This window comes from Podarcis cretensis, assembly GCF_951804945.1.
Source record: "Podarcis cretensis genome assembly, chromosome: 12".
NCBI lineage: Eukaryota > Metazoa > Chordata > Lepidosauria > Squamata > Lacertidae > Podarcis > Podarcis cretensis.
Genome location: NC_137181.1, coordinates 7,301,591 through 7,318,996, shown reverse-complemented (window position 1 = coordinate 7,318,996; position 17,406 = coordinate 7,301,591). Strand labels below are relative to the sequence as shown.

At 39.3% G+C, this 17,406-nt stretch overlaps 1 protein-coding gene across 4 annotated transcripts in view; it reads left to right on the top strand.

The window, feature by feature from the left end:
• The window catches only part of NKTR (natural killer cell triggering receptor), a 38,119-nt gene that overhangs the window by 4,179 nt on the left and 16,534 nt on the right, over positions 1-17,406 (top strand). For 2 of the 4 annotated variants that reach the window (XM_079996380.1, XM_079996379.1), the window contains exons 3-8: positions 2,957-3,031; positions 3,626-3,733; positions 5,269-5,313; positions 7,265-7,352; positions 16,144-16,173; positions 16,763-16,908. In XM_079996380.1, coding sequence (XP_079852506.1) covers positions 2,957-3,031; positions 3,626-3,733; positions 5,269-5,313; positions 7,265-7,352; positions 16,144-16,173; positions 16,763-16,908 — 492 coding nt within the window. Of the gene's footprint in view, positions 1-2,853; positions 3,032-3,625; positions 3,734-5,268; positions 5,314-5,604; positions 5,633-7,264; positions 7,353-16,143; positions 16,174-16,762; positions 16,909-17,406 lie in introns of those variants that run through there. The other 2 variants (XM_079996378.1, XM_079996381.1) reach the window with 2 other exon arrangements.

Genomic DNA, 17,406 nt, shown 5'->3' with positions numbered 1-17,406 from the left:
AGTGCAAGTAGATAAATAGGTTCCGCTTTGGCGGGAAGGTAAATGGCGTTTCCATGCGCTGCTCTGGTTCACCAGAAGTGGCTTAGTCATGCTCGCCACATGACCCGGAAGCTGTATGCCGGCTCCCTCGGCCAATAAAGCGAGATGAGTGCCGCAACCCCAGATTTGGTCACGACTGGACCTAATGGTCAGGGGTCCCTTTACCTTTTTAAGATGTTCTAATTACCATAGTGCTAAATTAGAACCTTTAGGAGTAGTCCTAGTGGTCTTAGTACCTCATGCCATCTGCATGTCATTGTAAGAAAATTAAAAGATATAAAAGGCTACTTCTAAATTGTGTGTTCTCAGACTTCGTGTGGGTGCCTAGTATAATAGCAGCTGAGGGACGTGGCAGAGTGTACAGGGATTCATATTTCGGAGTTGTAGAAGCAATTAGGTGATCAGGGTTTTCTTAAAGACCCTCATGTGCTTCATAGTCATTCTACAGAATACAGTGGTGCCTCGCAAGACGAAAATAATCCGTTCCGCGAGTCTCTTCGTCTTGTGGTTTTTTTCATCTTGCGAAGCAAGCCCATTAACGGATTAGCGCTATTAGCGGCTTAGGGGCTTAGCGGATCAGCTGTTTAGCGGCTTAGCGGATCAGCTGTTTAGCGGCTTAGCGGATCAGCTGATAAGCGGCTTAGCGGATCAGCTGATAAGCGGCTTAGCGGCTTAGAAAGGGGGGGGAGGAAAAAAAAACCCGCAGGAACTCGCAAGACATTTTCGTCTTGCAAAGCAAGCCCATAGGAAATTCGTTTTGCGAAGCACCTCCAAAACAGAAAACCCTTTCGTCTAGCGAGTTTTTCGTCTTGCGGGGCACCACTGTACTGTTCTGAGTCTGTTCTAAAAGTATGCCACATGAACTGATTAGAACATGTATTAAATCTTTACTTTTTTTAAAAAAAGTAAAGGACACTTGTTTCAAGTTAAGTTATAAAGAAGGGCCTCTCTAAAATCAATAATGTAGTATAGTTGATATACTACATACTCGGCCACCTACCCTCACATTTACTTTAATGTTCAAAGTATTTCTAAGACTATACGGTCAGTAATTTAAAAGTAGTGGTGTGAATTTTTTTCCAAGTAGTGAGAAAGACTTGTCTGTATTTGGTGCATAGTACTGAGGAATATAAGGGACGCAGGTGGCGCTGTGGGTTAAAGCCTCAGCGCCTAGGACTTGCCGATCGAAAGGTCGGCGGTTCGAATCCCTGCGGCGGGGTGCGCTCCCGCTGCTCGGTCCCAGCGCCTGCCAACCTAGCAGTTCGAAAGCACCTCCGGGTGCAAGTAGATAAATAGGGACCGCTTACCAGCGGGAAGGTAAACGGCGTTTCCGTGTGCGACTCTGGCTCACCAGAGCAGCGATGTCACGCTGACCACGTGACCCGGAAGTGTCTCCGGACAGCGCTGGCCCCTGGCCTCTTAAGTGAGATGGGCGCACAACCCCAGAGTCTGTCAAGACTGGCCCATATGGGCAGGGGTACCTTTACCTTTACCTTACTGAGGAATAAAATATTGCTGAGTGGAAATTTCCTGATCTTCGTTGGTGGGGAAGAATAATATGAGATGGGCAACACCCAGGCTTAGTTCGCACAAGCGTCAGATGAAAAAAAATGTGGCAAAATACCTTGTCCCTGACGTGTGTTTTCTGTATGAGTGGATTTTGTTTGTCATTTGTTCTTGGTGTGGAGAATATTCAGTCTTGCAGTCTGAAGTGTTGCAACTTTAAAGAAGTTACCTCTGCATCAGGAAGGACTAAGCTTTACTTTTCTCTTCACGTGGAGGTCTTTTTTGTGAACAACTTACCTTTTTAATATACACTTGATAGGTCTATAATTCAGATTTTTAAAAAACCCTACCTTTACTATACACCTGAGATAGTATGGTATTTTTTCCACTTGCTTTCTCCAGTTGAAAATGCCCATGATGTTACTCAAATCATGGGGGGGGGGGATTTCACTTCCACATAGGTGAATGTTTGAAGCTGTAAGCCTGCCTTCCTGCCCCTTGTGAAAATCCTTTAACCCTCCTCTCCTTGCTGCCAGGAATCTGCACAACTGGGAAGAGATAGAAGAGTAGAATGAGTGTAAGCTAATGCCTGCCGTAGGGGACAGCAACACAGAATCATCCCACTCTTCACAGGTTTATCCAAAGCTCCACTGCAGAGTAGCAGTATGAGAAGTCATAAGTGTCTTTCCCCTTTTAATGCCATTATGCTTACTGGCAGGGAGGGGAGGTTATGGAGGAGCCAATAAAGGCAGGTCCTAGGTCACGAATCCTACTCATTCTTATTGTGCCCTAACTCGCAGGACACACGAAGGCTATAGCAGGCTGTGCTGTTAATAACCTACTGTTATTAGCATTCGCTGAAGCACTTACATTTGCATTTTTTCAAGCTTCAGGTATTGCGCAAATGAAAAAGTTGCTTTGCTGATAAGTACTAAAGTACCAAGGGTGCTTGAAGGCAACCTATATATTAGTGAGTTCTAAAGGAAGTGAAGATGACTTTGTAGTAGGTGCTTTTCCCTCCACTGCCTAAGCCTGTTGTGTACTAAAGGATAACAGATAATAACTTGGATCAATATTAGCCCTGTATAAGAATCAGGCTTCCTTGATCACCTGTGGAAAATAAAAATGGTAATCAAGCACATCATTACTCTGGTTGTACATTCCACACAGACACACACACCCCGGCTATTCCTGACAGAGAGACAGAATAGGTGTCCAATCAGTCTTCTGTTTTTGCCAGTACATTTAAACTTTCCAAGTAATTACCTTTTAAATAATTACAGTAAACTTGTATTGTGTTTTGTTTATCTCTAGCAAGAATATATGGAAGTACAATCACTGAGGAAATGTGACTATTTTATCCTGGGTATTACAAAATTGCAAAGTAACTATATATTTATTCTTATTACAGTTGGTCGTATCATATTTCAACTTTTTTCTGATGTGTGTCCAAGGACTTGCAAAAACTTTCTCTGCCTATGTACAGGTAATCTTTTCTTCCATAATTGAATAATTTCCATCATTGAATAATTGTTACTATGTTCAGGTAACTTGTGGCTTCTTCATTCCAGTGCCCACAATTGCTGACAGAGGTGCATTTGACAGGAGGCTTCTTTGCATGTTTTGTTGCCCCTTTTTACTGTCTACTACTCCTTGCACTGAAAACCCAGAGATCGGCCAAATGGGAGTTGTTGTGGTAATGCGAATGTGATATCTCTCTTGAGCCCAGGAGATTAAATCCTATTTAAACTCTCCTAATCTTTCTGAAAACAACCCTGGAGGGAAACAACATCTGCCAAGTGATAGAAGAAGAAAATGCTGATGTGATCATTAAAAGCCTAGAAGTTGGCCACATCTCATTTGCAGTGTTAAAGCTTGAGGGAAGAGTGGAAGAAGAATTGGCAGATCTCTAAATATCTTGGTGTATATAGTAGAAAAGTGCCAGTGTTCCTTTTATCTGTAAACCCGGTTATTTTGCAGTGTGTTAATGCTTGGCTCTGTATTTCTGTTCAACTTTAGAACAAGATTCTTACTTTGGGAATTTTTAAGATAGTAGCTCATATATGTTTCCTCCCTGCAGGGGAAAAAGGAATTGGAAAAACAACTGGGAAAAAGCTCTGCTACAAAGGCTCCACATTCCACCGTGTGGTTAAAAACTTCATGATACAAGGAGGAGACTTCAGTGAAGGTAGAGTCTGAGAGAGATTATGATCCCCCCCACCTACCCTGCCCCACACAAGTAGTGAGGAAATTTGCCTTGTGGTTTTTTTTAGAATTAGGTTTTTTGTTTTTGTTTTATTGGAAGTTTTACTACTGAAGTGTTTGCTGCAATGGGCTCCTTTGGGAGGAAGAGTGGTATACAAATTAAAGAAATAAAATTAATCCATCTTCAAAGCAATATAATAGTAAGATGAGATGCTAATTGTTAATAACAACAACAACAACAACAACGACGATGATGATGATGATGATGATAATAATAATAATAATAATAATAATAATAATAATAATAATTTATTTATACCCCACCCATCTGGCTGGGCTTCCCCAGCCTCTCTGGGCAGCTTCCAACAAAATACTAAAATACAGTAATCCATCCAACATTGAAAGCTTCCCTAAACAGGGCTGTTGCATTTATCTGAAATTTAAAACATTGGCATGTCAGTCATCTATGCCCAGACATGATAAAATTCCTTCATGGAAGTCACAGGTGTAAGAACTTTATTGCTCCTGAATGTTATCATGTAGCATTCTTCATGCATGAAGAAGTTCAGATTAGAATTTGGGCACAGATGTGTTTTGACTGACAAGACAATTTCTTTAATTTAAAATGTCACCAGAAATATTCATATGGTTGTGCATAATCTGCTGAGTGTAGATTTATTGGATTACATACGTGCAGTAATCATATGTGCCATCTCACAGAAAGTTCACACAAGTGAGATGTGAAGAAATCTTGTTAGGCGAAGTGACCTTAAGTGGCACTTAGAATAATATGTTCAGAATTGGAGTGTGAATGTCCACTACTGCTCTGTTCATTAAACTGCGCTTTGGTTGCTGTGGGTTTCTTCACCCCTGCTTCAAAATGCCTACCTTTATCCTGCCCTTTAGGCTTACTTGGAAAGTAAATGTCAAGTCCACCCATGCCAGATGGAAAATATAGGCCCCATTTCAATAATATTTACAAAGGTTCCCCCTTTGCCTCTTCCAGGGAGACTTGTAGTACTTCCCCTCAAAACTGTAGGCTCATGCCAGTTAGCACACTTGGCTGCTCTTCTGTTCTGACCTGAATCCACCACTGCTGAGAGTTTGCTTGGTGTCAAATGAATTTAGGGCAGGGGTGGAGAACCTGTGGCCCTTCAGGTGTTAGACTCCATCAGTCTCAGTCAGCATGGCAAGTGGTCAGGGGTATAATTGGGCAACATCTGGATGGAGGTTCCCCTGCAACAGCAAGCTGTGAAATACATGGTTCTGAACAAAGTGTTGGGGCAACTTTCCATCCTTGTATGTTAGCTTTGTTTTGGACAGTCAGTTTAGCTGTAAGCTTTCTGTAATTGAGCTTTACCATGAGGTTGGATGATCCGCATTTAATTAAGCTGGTCCTATTTAATCTTTTGCACATCAAGAGTTCAGAATTATACCTGTACACAGACCTATCACTATACTAACCATGTGAATATTTCCAATTTGACATGGTTTAATGCATACTTTTTAAATAACTAGGTAATGGAAAAGGAGGTGAATCTGTTTATGGAGGATATTTTAAAGGTAAGGTCTAATTATTCTTGATCTCTTGCTTCAGTTTTGAGAGTTTTTATTCATGATGCATTTAATGAGAAGGTCTACTTAGATCACCTTTGCATGAAAGTAACGTTGCATGGATACTATCTATGTGCATGACTTGTAAATGAATATATTGTAATGTTAGCATTAACTGTCAAAACTTATTGCGGCTAATGTAGTGGTTAAACATGACTTCAGCATGGAGGCTAGGCAACTTGATTCATGACAACTCCTATCTTCCTGCCTAAAACTGTCAACATATTCTTTTGTTTATAGAGAATGTGGTCTTTTGCAAAATGAAAAGGTAAGAGACAAATGCTCAACACAAATTCAAACTGTTCCCCTGCCCCCTTCCTAATAAACATTTGGACCACTGATAATGAATTTGTGGCTGGGTAACTATAGTTTGGAGAAAAACCTAAATATAGTTTGAGAGACTCTAAGGTGGTCTTCTCCTTGGCAAAAGAAATAATTGGGATTCGAAATACTTGTCTTGAAACATTTCCCCTTCCCCTATCCCCCACCCTTTCAAGGTTTGTATGTATATTGAATTCTCAAAATATTTTTCAGCATGTAGCTGTTTTTCATAGGAGCAATACATTTATGTTTGTTCTTTACTAAACCTGTGAATGAACTGTTTCCAAGAGCTTCCTATTATTAGTCATTGATTCTTAAACAGAAACTGGATGGTTCTGGTTGTAATATTGGTTGCAAACTTGTGATGAAAGTGGTTGGTTGGAATATGCACCAAATCAAAACATGCTTACCAAAGCTATACTCTAAGGATGCTTAAATATAATTAGGTGGCCACAGATACTGGTCTTTAATAGTAGTGCATCGACAAATCCTTATTCTAAAGGTTTTTGGTTCTTTTTCTCTAAGATTTTATGATGGGTAAGTACAAATGTTATGGTACTGTGTATCTGCAGCTTTGCTGTTTAGCAGTTCAGCCATAATTATACTTTTGTGTGTATATGAAAGGGATTATCTCAATAAAATTAGTTTTGCTCGGCTCCTCTATACCCTTCATCAGATTAACGTTTCACTCCTAACGACGTACTCAGACCAAAGCTTGAAAGGAGGGCACAGGGCTTTCTCTTCTGTTTTGTGGAAATTATTTTCATATGCTTTTGCAGTTGGTGGAAAAACTGTATTGAAGTGGGTTTTGAGAGATAATATGTTTTGGGTGTTGTTTTCTCTGTAGATAGTCAGTATTGCACTCAAGGCAGGTTTTATAAACAAAAGTATCCAACCCTCACTGTAATTATGCACTTCAGCCTTTTAATATGCTGGTCATTAATGGTCTGAATTACTACCACCCAGCACTATTCTTACTCTGTTGCTAATATATTGCTAATTTATTAGTACTCCAGGGGGGCTATCATCATTTTAAGTCCTGGAATGGAAGAGGGCTATACTTAAGAGTCAGCCAAATATGTTTTCTTATTTCACAAAGGAAAGGGGGCATTAACTGCCCATTGAATTTCTTAAATTGTGGAAAGCCACCCTATGGTATTTCCCAACCCCCTTCTCCATAGTCAATAGAGTTGGACTGAACAATCCAGGTATAGTTTGGTGATAGTGTGCATAGTTTGCATGTCCAAGATACCAGTATTTGCAAGAGATCTGTTTCCTGTTAGAGCAAACAGACCTAGACTGAATGGACCAATGTGCAGGCTAAAAGTCGAAGGCAGCTTGATAAAATCTATTTGTTTGTTTTTTTAATTGTAAAGCTGTTATGACTAACATCAAAACTAAGTATTATTTAACAAATTTGTTGATTGTACAACCTGTATCTGCTCTTACTATGTAGTTTTCGAATTTCCCTGGTGAACAGCTGGAGAATTCCTCCTTGTTAAGCTGCTGATCTTTTTTGAAGTACTTCATTCAGCCCAGAGAAGCTAACTAGCCTGTCTTTTCTTCTTTCTTGAAACAGATGAAAACTTTATTCTGAAACATGATAGAGCATTCCTTTTGTCGATGGCAAACAGAGGGAAACATACCAATGGTTCCCAGTTTTTCATGTAAGTAGATGTAAAGTGAGAGCTGAGTTTTCTTAAATGAAGAAGCGCTGTTCATGAGAAAGATGGTATTGCTAAAACCAACCATCAAAAGTATTTGTTGCAGAAAAAAGCAAAGGGCAGTCAAAAACTCATCCATCTCACAAATTACAGAAAACAATTCTTTTTTAGGTTTTTTTTTCTAGAATAATTGAATTTGGCATTTCTGTAGCATAAAAATAGTATTTTTTTGAAATAATTCAAGTAAATTATCTTTTAAATCCACTTCTGTGACAAATTTTGTCCTAGTTCAGCTCAGAACTGTTAAAAAGCCCGTATCAGAAGTATCCCTCCATTCTCTCATTTGCCAAAGGTCTAAAGGGGGAGTCTGTACATGTACAGCTAGATAGAGGCTCTTTTAGAGACCTTTGTTTGACACCCATAGAGGGGAGTTGGATTAGATGATTCTATATATCAGGAGCAGAGGAAGCAGGAATGTTCATACTGGGCATGGGACCAGAGGGTCCTGCTCCCTTCCATGGATTCCCTGAATGCATAGGGAGAAACATCCAAAGCAGACTACTCAATACAATATCCATGTATACCAGCTGACTGATCATCTTGATGACAGTTTTTGCAATCATTTTATTGCATTCTGAAGATAACAATAAAAGGGAAGAGAAGACAAAACAAAGCATCTTATTGAACAGAGCTAATTGCAAAACGTAAAATAAATTTTCGAAGGGATTTTTTCTTTTGACAGTACTTTAGGTCTGTCATAAAAGCTTCCGATATCATAACATAGTACAGACATTTCAAATGGGTTATCCTGCACATCTTAAATCGCTTTAAGTTTGGACAGATAAACTGAACGGCAAAGTAATGTACTTCACAAGTTTTCATCAACAAAACTTCATCCCTGATTCATAAAAATATTGTACCGCACAGCTCTTAAGCTGAAGTGACTTCCCAGTCATTCTGTTTTCAATGTGCCCCTTTCAGTATTAAAAATACCTTCCATTATTTTATATTAACATTTTAAAAAACGCAAGTTTTATTCACTGTAGACTTGTGTTTAGGAGGATCTGGGTTTTTTGTTTTGTTTTCAAGCTGGTGTGTTTTCAGAAGTGCTTTAGAAGAATTGCAATCCAGGTTGCGCTATTCAGAACTTTATAAACTTTGCCATCTTTCTTGTTGGGTAAGAATGAATGGCACTTCACAGCCGAGTTAAAGGCGTATCTTGTCCAGGACTAGACTCTTCTTGTTTCAAGATATCTCTGCCTTCATGAAGTTCAGATAAGAGGCATATTTAGGTTGTTTCCTTTTTTAAAAAAAAGTCTGAAAAATGGAAATTGAATATAACCAGAAGAATTGGAAATGGATTTCCTTCATACTTCATTGGGCAAAGAGATGTAGGTTTGTTGCGAATTCTGTTTATCTAGTTTGGCAGAAAGATGGCTTCTCTTGAAACTTAAGACTTGGATTAATTGTATATTTAGTCATGAGCACAAGCAGTTTGTTCACTATCCTTGCTACCTTCTCTCTTGCTCACACTTTTTCCATTTTTACGCTTATCTGAACTAGAGAAATAACAACTGATAGTACATTGATCAAGAAGCTACCAATGGGCTCTAAAGTTTCTTTCATATTACCTGCAGGATTGTTTGATTAATAGGCAAACTATTAGGAGTTGGATCTTATAGACCAGCTTTTAATAACAGCCAACTCCAGAGTTTAAATTGTCTTAATTCTGTAAAATGCTGTTAATAAATAGGTTTATATTTTACTTTAATCCATGAGTTCAGGGAAAATTTAATTTTATGTAGACACGCTTCTCAGGTTCATACATATAGAAACTGGTCCCAGTAGCTGTCATATTTCTAGGACTGTAATCATTTGCCATCTTTTCTGGGGGCTCCTTTCACATTATTGATATTTGAACTGGAAAGGGTTGAGTGGCTTAGGCTCTATGAGTTTAAAAAAGATGGATGCAGCTCTGGCACAAGGGGAGCAGAGTGACCTCTGTATTACCTCTGTGCAGCTATTGAAAGCTGTTAACTTCAAAATCAGGAGTTGAGTGCTCTGGTGTTGAACACATTGCATCCACAGGGAAAGAGCAAGTAGTTGGTGCAGATGAGGTACAGAGAGGATTTCCCAAGAAGCCTGCTGCATCAGGGTCAGCAGTGTTGCTCTGAGCAGAGAGACAGCATAGAGCGACAACAGCTCCTGTACGTCTTGAGTTCCATGTGCCCAGAATTGCAGCTGAAGCTCCTAGCCTTCATGGATGCAAATGATTATAGTTTAGAGGTGATGCGGGTGGCGCTGTGGGCTAAACCACAGAGCCTAGGGCTTGCCGATCAGAAGGTCGGCAGTTCGAATCCCCGTGACGGGGTGAGCTCCCATTGTTCAGTCCCAGCCTCCTGCCCACCTAGCAATTCAAAAACATGTCAAAGTGCTTCCGACGGGAAGGTAAACAGCGTTTCCGTGCGCTGCTCTGGTTGGCCAGAAGCGGCTTAGTCATGCTGGCCACATAACCCAGAAAAACTGAGGACAAAGGCCGGCTTCCTCGGCCTATAGAGCAAGATGACCGCCAACTCCAGAGTTGTCCGCGACTGGACCTAACGGTCAGGGGTACCTTTACCTTTTAAGCGCAGTATGCGAACATTATTTTTAGGTGCTTCCCTCTAAGTAGCTACCTCCAATGAACTCCCCAAACAGTATTTTTGTGTGTGCGCGTGCACACGCACCAGAAATCTCTCTCTTTTAAATTCTGTTTTTTTAAAAAAAAATCACGCTTTTTGGAAATCTAGGAAGCTTCTAGGAAACACTCTGAAATATCTTCATGTGTTCACACCTCTCCTCTGTGCCCAAAGAATTAACACCCCTGCTTTGCAGCCTGAAAGGACTATGTAGATGGATCCAGGCTGACTTTCAGCACGCACTAGATTGTGCATTGACTCTGTGTAGTTATTGAATTATGAGATGAATAGGGATGATTCAGGTAAGGTTTTAAAACACCTGAGTTATATTGAGGCCTTAACAAGATGTCTCAAGTTGGATCAGAGATCCCTAATTCTTGAGTTGCTGTGTAAACTTTGAGTGCCCCCAAATCCTGCAGTTTTAAAACAGTGCCCCCCCTCTCGTGTGTGTGTGTGTGTGTGAGAGAGAGAGAGAGAGAGAGAGAGTGTGTGTGTGTGAGAGAGAGAGACAGAGAGAGAGACAGAGAGAGAGAGAGAGAAACCAAGCTGAATAGGTTAACACTCTGAAGTCAAGAGGAGAATTGGACAGGTTGGAGGATATTGTTGACTAACAAGTCTAGTTTTTAAAAACTGAAATATTTTCGTAGGGCATTCCAATGGCCTTGGGGTAACAGACCTCCAGAACAGATCAGGCTGCTTCCCAAAGCCATGGATAAAAAGTTGACTCTTGTGACCAGTGCACAGCCCTACTAAGTGATCAGTCTTAGGCTATTAACAAAACTACTTTTTATACCAGGAGCCCCACAGATTTTGTGGCTTTGGTTTTTTAAATACAGTAAAGATATGTTTTATGAGAATTAAAGGAGCATGTGTGGAACTCCTGCATACAAAAGGGGGGTTTTACAGTGCTTTGTGGAAACACCCCTCGAAAATCTCTTGCTGAAGATCAGGAACACAGAATGAAGGACTGTAGTTGGAACAAAAAATAAGCAAGCTGCCCCTATGAGTGGAAGGTTTGCTGTTTACACTATGAGCTGTTAGGATCCTGGCCCAATGTTTTGTAAATATTTTCACGAGTTACTAGTCTCATAAGGATGTGTTTAAGTGTTGTATACTGAGCTACAATGTTTTCAATCAGGCCAGGAAGTACAGCTTTTAAGCCATATTGTCCAGGTTCCACAGTACCTTGCAGTTCTGGAATTGAGTTGAGTTCCAAAAGACGTTTTGTGATATGCCCTAGAGGAAGATCTGCTGTTAAAAGGGAGGTGGTGGAGGGTGTTAGAATATTCAGCTGGGTGCACACAAGCTCAGGGGATACCTAAAATAGATTATAGCATGAGTATGTGAATGCACATTTTTCCTTACCGCTTGTGCATGCACACACACAAAAATAAGTAAATATTTGGCCTTTAAACACTGTTTTAAGAATTCAGTGTTTGTTCAAACATGCAACTGGCATGCAGTTAAATCTGCTGAAGCTTAGTTTATGAACAGCTGCAAGTATTTGGAACAGTTCTACAGCTTTTTCTAAAACATAGCTGGAGGGTGGGGAGGTAAAATTTTTAGATGCTAGAGCTATGGTAGACAGGGATTGTGTTTCGGGAGCGGAGGCTAGGGGGTGTTCAACCTTGTGACTTTTCTACTTTGTGCTTTCATTTGTGGACCGTGGCATTCTACTAAGAGAAACCTAAAGCAATGGATTTTATGGCTGGTGTACCTGGTGATGAAGGTTTCTGTGTATGTACAGTAGTGCATTTCTTGGAGCAGTTAATTTCATGGTACAAGGTCTTTTAGTGTAGCTCTCCTACAATATTTTTCACACCATTAAGAAATGATTGATTCCTACTTACTTAAACTGTTTCTTAACATCTAAACAGTTCTGTTCAGCTCAACTTAAATATGAATAACACAGCTGAATTGCTGTAATGAGTAAATTCAAATAATACTGACCCAGTGTGTTTGGTGTCACACATGGGCCGATACACACATCACAATAAACCATGGTTTGTGGCTTAATACCTTTCTGTGAATAAGCAGTCTGCTAGTACATACTTCTGAATCACTCCTGTTTTGTTTTGCTCTGCCTCGACTGGAGACCAGAAGAACAAACCACAAGCCTTGGCTTAGCATTACATGCAGACCAGCTCTCATTCTCCCCACCCCAAAGAATCAATGAGTGCTGGTTCACAACACTGCTTATTCACAGGAAGTCGTTAACAAGGACTTCCAGCCCTGTAAGTCTTAGTGAATTGTATTTCAGGTAAACCGCTTAGAAGTTTTTACAATTAAGCGGTATATAAATTATTTTAAATAAATATGAATGATAAACGATCTCTTCAAAAATGCTTGCTGATAATCTTTGACATATTGAAAGAATAACAGTAACACCTCCAGTGCAAAAGTATTGAAACTGCAATATCACCACATGGTTCATTTTATATCCTGGCACAAAAGTTTTTAAAACTGGATCATTCGTTACTGTTTTTCTGACCCATCACTTCTGACTATGTTAAGTTTAGGGAATGCTGTCTCTTTCATATGATTGGCTTTTTTGTATGTTAAAGCTTTACTGCCTTTAATGTTTTCTGTACTGCTAGAGTTTCTGTGAGGTGAAAAATACTTTAAAATGAGTGTCCATAGTTACTCAAGAAAGTATGGACTTCTGTGTTTTTAACGTTCTTCATTAGCTTATCTTCCTTTCAATGGTCTCTTATAACAGGGGTATAGGGTTGCAGCTAACTTAAATTTAGTAGACCTAAAGTAGTCATGTATATTAATTTCAGTGGGTCTACTTGGAGTCTGACTTGCATTGGATACAACCCATAATATCCTGTACAATACAAATTCATCCTCAGATGCCAGAATCACTTACACTGGATTCTACACATGTGCAGTTGCATACTCTTGAAAATTTTCAGTAAAAAGTTCTTTTCTAGGCAAAGGTTTAATAGAGTGCGTTGTTTGTAGTGACACTTCAGTACATATGCAGGACATATCTTTACTGGTATAACTCTCAACTTACTTTAACCTTCTAAATATGAACATGAAGAAAATTTAGAGCCCTTCTTTTTAAAGTTTTCTTGGTTTTGCATACACTTTGTAAACTGCATTCACTTGAAAAATATTTTAAATTTGTATTAAACATAGACTCAATTTTGTCTGGAATTGTACTACAATTTATTTCTTGCCATTTTTGTGTAAAATTTACAGAAACAGTGTTACATCGTGCGCTCCAAAGGTAATGTCTCATTCCTCTAAGGCTGTGTTCTTTCTCTTCTCTTTTTTTTCTGTCTTTCTTGTCCTTTTCTGATCATATGTGCATTAAATCTTGTGGTATTGAAGTTCTTCTTGGGGGGAAGTACCTGTTTTGAGCAGAGCAGTTTGGTCTATATGACAACACTATTTTAACCCCTAAATAAGTATTCATTCTCTCGGCTTGGGGGGGAAAACCCCAAGGTGTTATTTTGTGGTAGAATATCAAAATATATTAATTACTTGTAGAAAGCTAGTTGCTTTGCTTTTGGGGGGGAAGAGGAGCAAGCAACATTCTCTATGCAATGCTTTTCACTAGGATGAAATTATGCTTACACCTTTGAAAATGTGTAGAATGGGTATGTCACCAGCTTGTGTTCTTAAACTGCAATTCTATAATGGACTTCCAGAGGGAGGAAAGAAGGAACATTGGTTAAAACATTGTATTTATAGGCACCTGCCATCTTATTTAACAGCATGCAAATACAAAGTTTCAAGTTTAGCAGAATATTTAAAGCACGGGGAGGGGGATAAATAAACAAATAAAAATTATTCAAATTGTTGGTCAGAGCACTTCTGCCTTCCTCAATACCTTCCTGAAAATGTTAATAATATCCGTGTAGTGAAAATATTCTAAAATCCCTTAAGCATTTAGATAAGAAATACTATTTTATGGTGAAATATTCAAACCCTTAATAGTTAATTATCAGACTTCCATTTGAAAGCTGGTGGTGTTTGGACTGTAGTTTCTGGTAACTATTTTATGAATTGTAATCAGACTTGTCTTAAACTTCTGTTTTAATTCATAGAATGTGGATTGTTTCACAGTGTGCATTATTCATCCTTGCAGCAGCTCTGCTAGATTGGTTCCATTTTATTGATAAGGGAACCGAGACTGAGTGACTTGCCAGTAGCTACCCAGTGCATCCATTGATGCAGTAAAACTTGAACTTGTAATTCAAGTTCCTGTATATCACATACTGCACCATGTGAGCTCTGTAAAGAATCAGGTTATCAAAATGGTCATCCCTTTTACTGAAGGGCGGTTCATACATACATAATCTTGGTGGGATGTTGGCTGTGCATTACCAACATAGTTGGAACAACAGTAATCATAACTGGATGCCCAAAGCCCAAGTACCAGCAAGGTAATACTTGGTAGCGCATTGTGCTCCACTAGTTTTTCAGTGTTCTTTGGTGTCAGGAACACTTAACCACCTGCTTAATATTCACTGTTCCGGATAGTTCTCTGAAAGGTAAGCATTTGCCTCAGGTGTGATGCTCAGGGATAGCTAGACGTCTTTCAGGACGTATAGCAAATCACAGGTTTCCCACGTTTAGGTTTGTGCGGTGCAAAACTTTCTGTCCTTCCACATTTCTGCTCACTATGTTGTATACCACTGCTGTCTGGCCACTGAGGGTCCCAGTATTGCTGTACAGCAGTCTTGCCACACCTCCCACAGTGCAGGGCCAGGCCAGTAAGTCTGCCACCCTTTCTTAATCCAGAACAAATGGGAAGAGTCCTTGGCTGCTACTTGGTAATAGTGCCTTGAGCACCCTGGTCAAACAGAGACCAGATGGGCAAGCTCCGAACCTCTCTTTCCCGTAGGGAGGCAGGGGGCTCCTTTGGCTGCTGTTCAGGCAAGGCACTCAAACAAGCATTGCTTTTTGACTTGGTTACCAAAGCCAGCCAAGAACAGTGGACCCTGATAATGAACTTGCTGGTTTATAGGAAACTTTCAACAGGAATATTTGATTATCTTGAAGACTGGAATGTAAGTTAAGAGGACTTAGGAGGAGGACTCTTAATCAAAATAATGAACTCAGTGGTGGTTCTTGCTTTTTGTGACCAAAATTCTCTGCGTGGTATGCAGAAGGGGTGTGTGCTATACTTGGGTTATAACTTTTCCCCTGAAATCTGTTGTATCATCCTCTTCTTGAGCCGTTGACAGATGGGAACTGTTGGAATGTATGACTTGAAAGGGTTTAGTAGTGACCGGTACGGTGTTTAGAGGAACGAAATTTCAAATATAGCATTTACCTCCTGATTATTATTTTTTAATCTCTTTAAAATACAAGCCATTGTAGGAGTAGACAGAAACAGGACTTGGAGTTCAATAAATTAAGAGTCTCAGCTAAGGCTGCAGTCTTACGCAAACTTACCTGGATGGAAGCCCCATTGAATTCAATGGGACTTAGTTGTGATTAGATGTCAACAAGATTTCAGTGCTAGCCTTTGGTGTTACTTGACCGTCTATAAATTTTACCGATACTTTTCTAGAATAGTGGCTGTAGACCAGTCTCTAGTGAAAAGGTTTGAATCTCATTTGCAGACCCAGAAGAATAGCGGGAAACCAATTTGTTTTGCAGCAACTGATTTTTATCCCCTTTTTTGTCTAATAATTAAAATTTTGTGTAGCATACGGTGTTGATACAAGCACCTAAATTATTATTGCCGCATTTTAGTGTTATTGGTAAAAACCAGATGGCAATGCTGTTCAGTAGAGCAGTATGAATCTTGTTGCAATAGATGAAATTTGTGCACATGTACAATTATTTGCCCAATATCAGCCACAGTGAAACTGAGTTATTCATGTATGTGCTCTGTCTGCATGCATATCGCCTGAACTGGAGGAATAACTGAAGTGTGGCTTTATGCTGTAGTAATAGTAATTATTGAAATATATTCCATTTCCTGAATTTCATATGAATCTTAAGCATTGTATGCAAAAATTATTAACTTGGCCCTGTTTTTTTCCTTCCTTTTTTGTTTTATGTGCCACTCTGCCTTTTTACCTCCTCATCTGAACAACTGATTTTTTCCACACACACACAAAAAATCATCTTATGTTGATGTTAAGCAGAACTACAAAGCCTGCTCCTCATCTTGATGGGTAAGATACAGATATTTGTATTCTTGCAGTTTAGGGCCATTTGGGCCAAATCAATGGGAAATTTCTCTTGGACATGCACTTTTAAACCAGGAAGGCTCAAATCTCTGCTCAGTCCCAAAGTTCAGTGCATTCTGTAAATTATACATGGTGGTTCTGTTCTTCCACCCCGCTTTTTATCCTTGTATCATATAAGATCATTTAGAGTTGTTCTTCTAAAAGTAAAAGGGCAATAATGCCTCTCCTATTCTCTTTATGATATGCACATGAGATACATATTGGTTGCTGTAGGAACACATAAAGAAATTGAACAGGATAGGCAAAAACTGCTTTTTAAAAAGCCCAATTTACTTAACCTTAAAAACAACCTAAGTGTGTAATGTGTGACTCCATATGTGTCTGACATAAAACATGTAACAGGGCATAGCATATTGGCTCTGGATTTTGCCAATACTTTTAAAGCTTTCTTAACACAACCTCTTTTTAAATGAATTTTCTGTGTTAAGGATAACATTTGTTGCATGAAGTCACTCCAAGCAATTACTGCTGGCATATAAACCAGTGCACTTTTTTGCATCTTCTGTTTCTGCAGTGTACATGTTGTCTTTGGATTGGTTATTTCTGGTTTTGAAGTAATAGAACAAATAGAAAATCTGAAAACTGATACTGCCAGTAGGCCATATGCAGATGTGCGAGTTATTGACTGTGGGTTGCTGGTTACAAAATCGGCAAAGGATGGTAAGCCATTGCATACTTCCTTGAAATCTATGAGATAATATCATAATTTGTATTAGATCTAGGTATTCTGCAACTCAAAGAAACCCCCTTTTATGTGCTTTTACTATGTTTCCATTTTGTAACATTATACTGAGTTTGGTCATATTGTGTTGCTACATTTGGGAGAATGTGGGCTGCACATTGGAAAATACTCATTTGTTAAACCTAGGATAATATAGGAATATTAGAAGTGTGCTTCCTTATTAAATTTTAAATGTTTAAATAATGGATCAAATTTTCTAAGCTTAAATCATAGTAAAACAGGACATTTTCATGATAAAGTTGACTACGTAGATTGACTTTACTCTCTAACATGAGTGGCTAACCATTTTCAGGCCAAGAGCTTCATTGGCCCATGGTCAGTCCTCTTGCGGGCCAAAGTGTAGAGGGGTGTGTGGTCATTTTATTTTTAACTGTTGAAGACAAACCTTGGGGTATCTTGGGGTCATAAACCTTTTG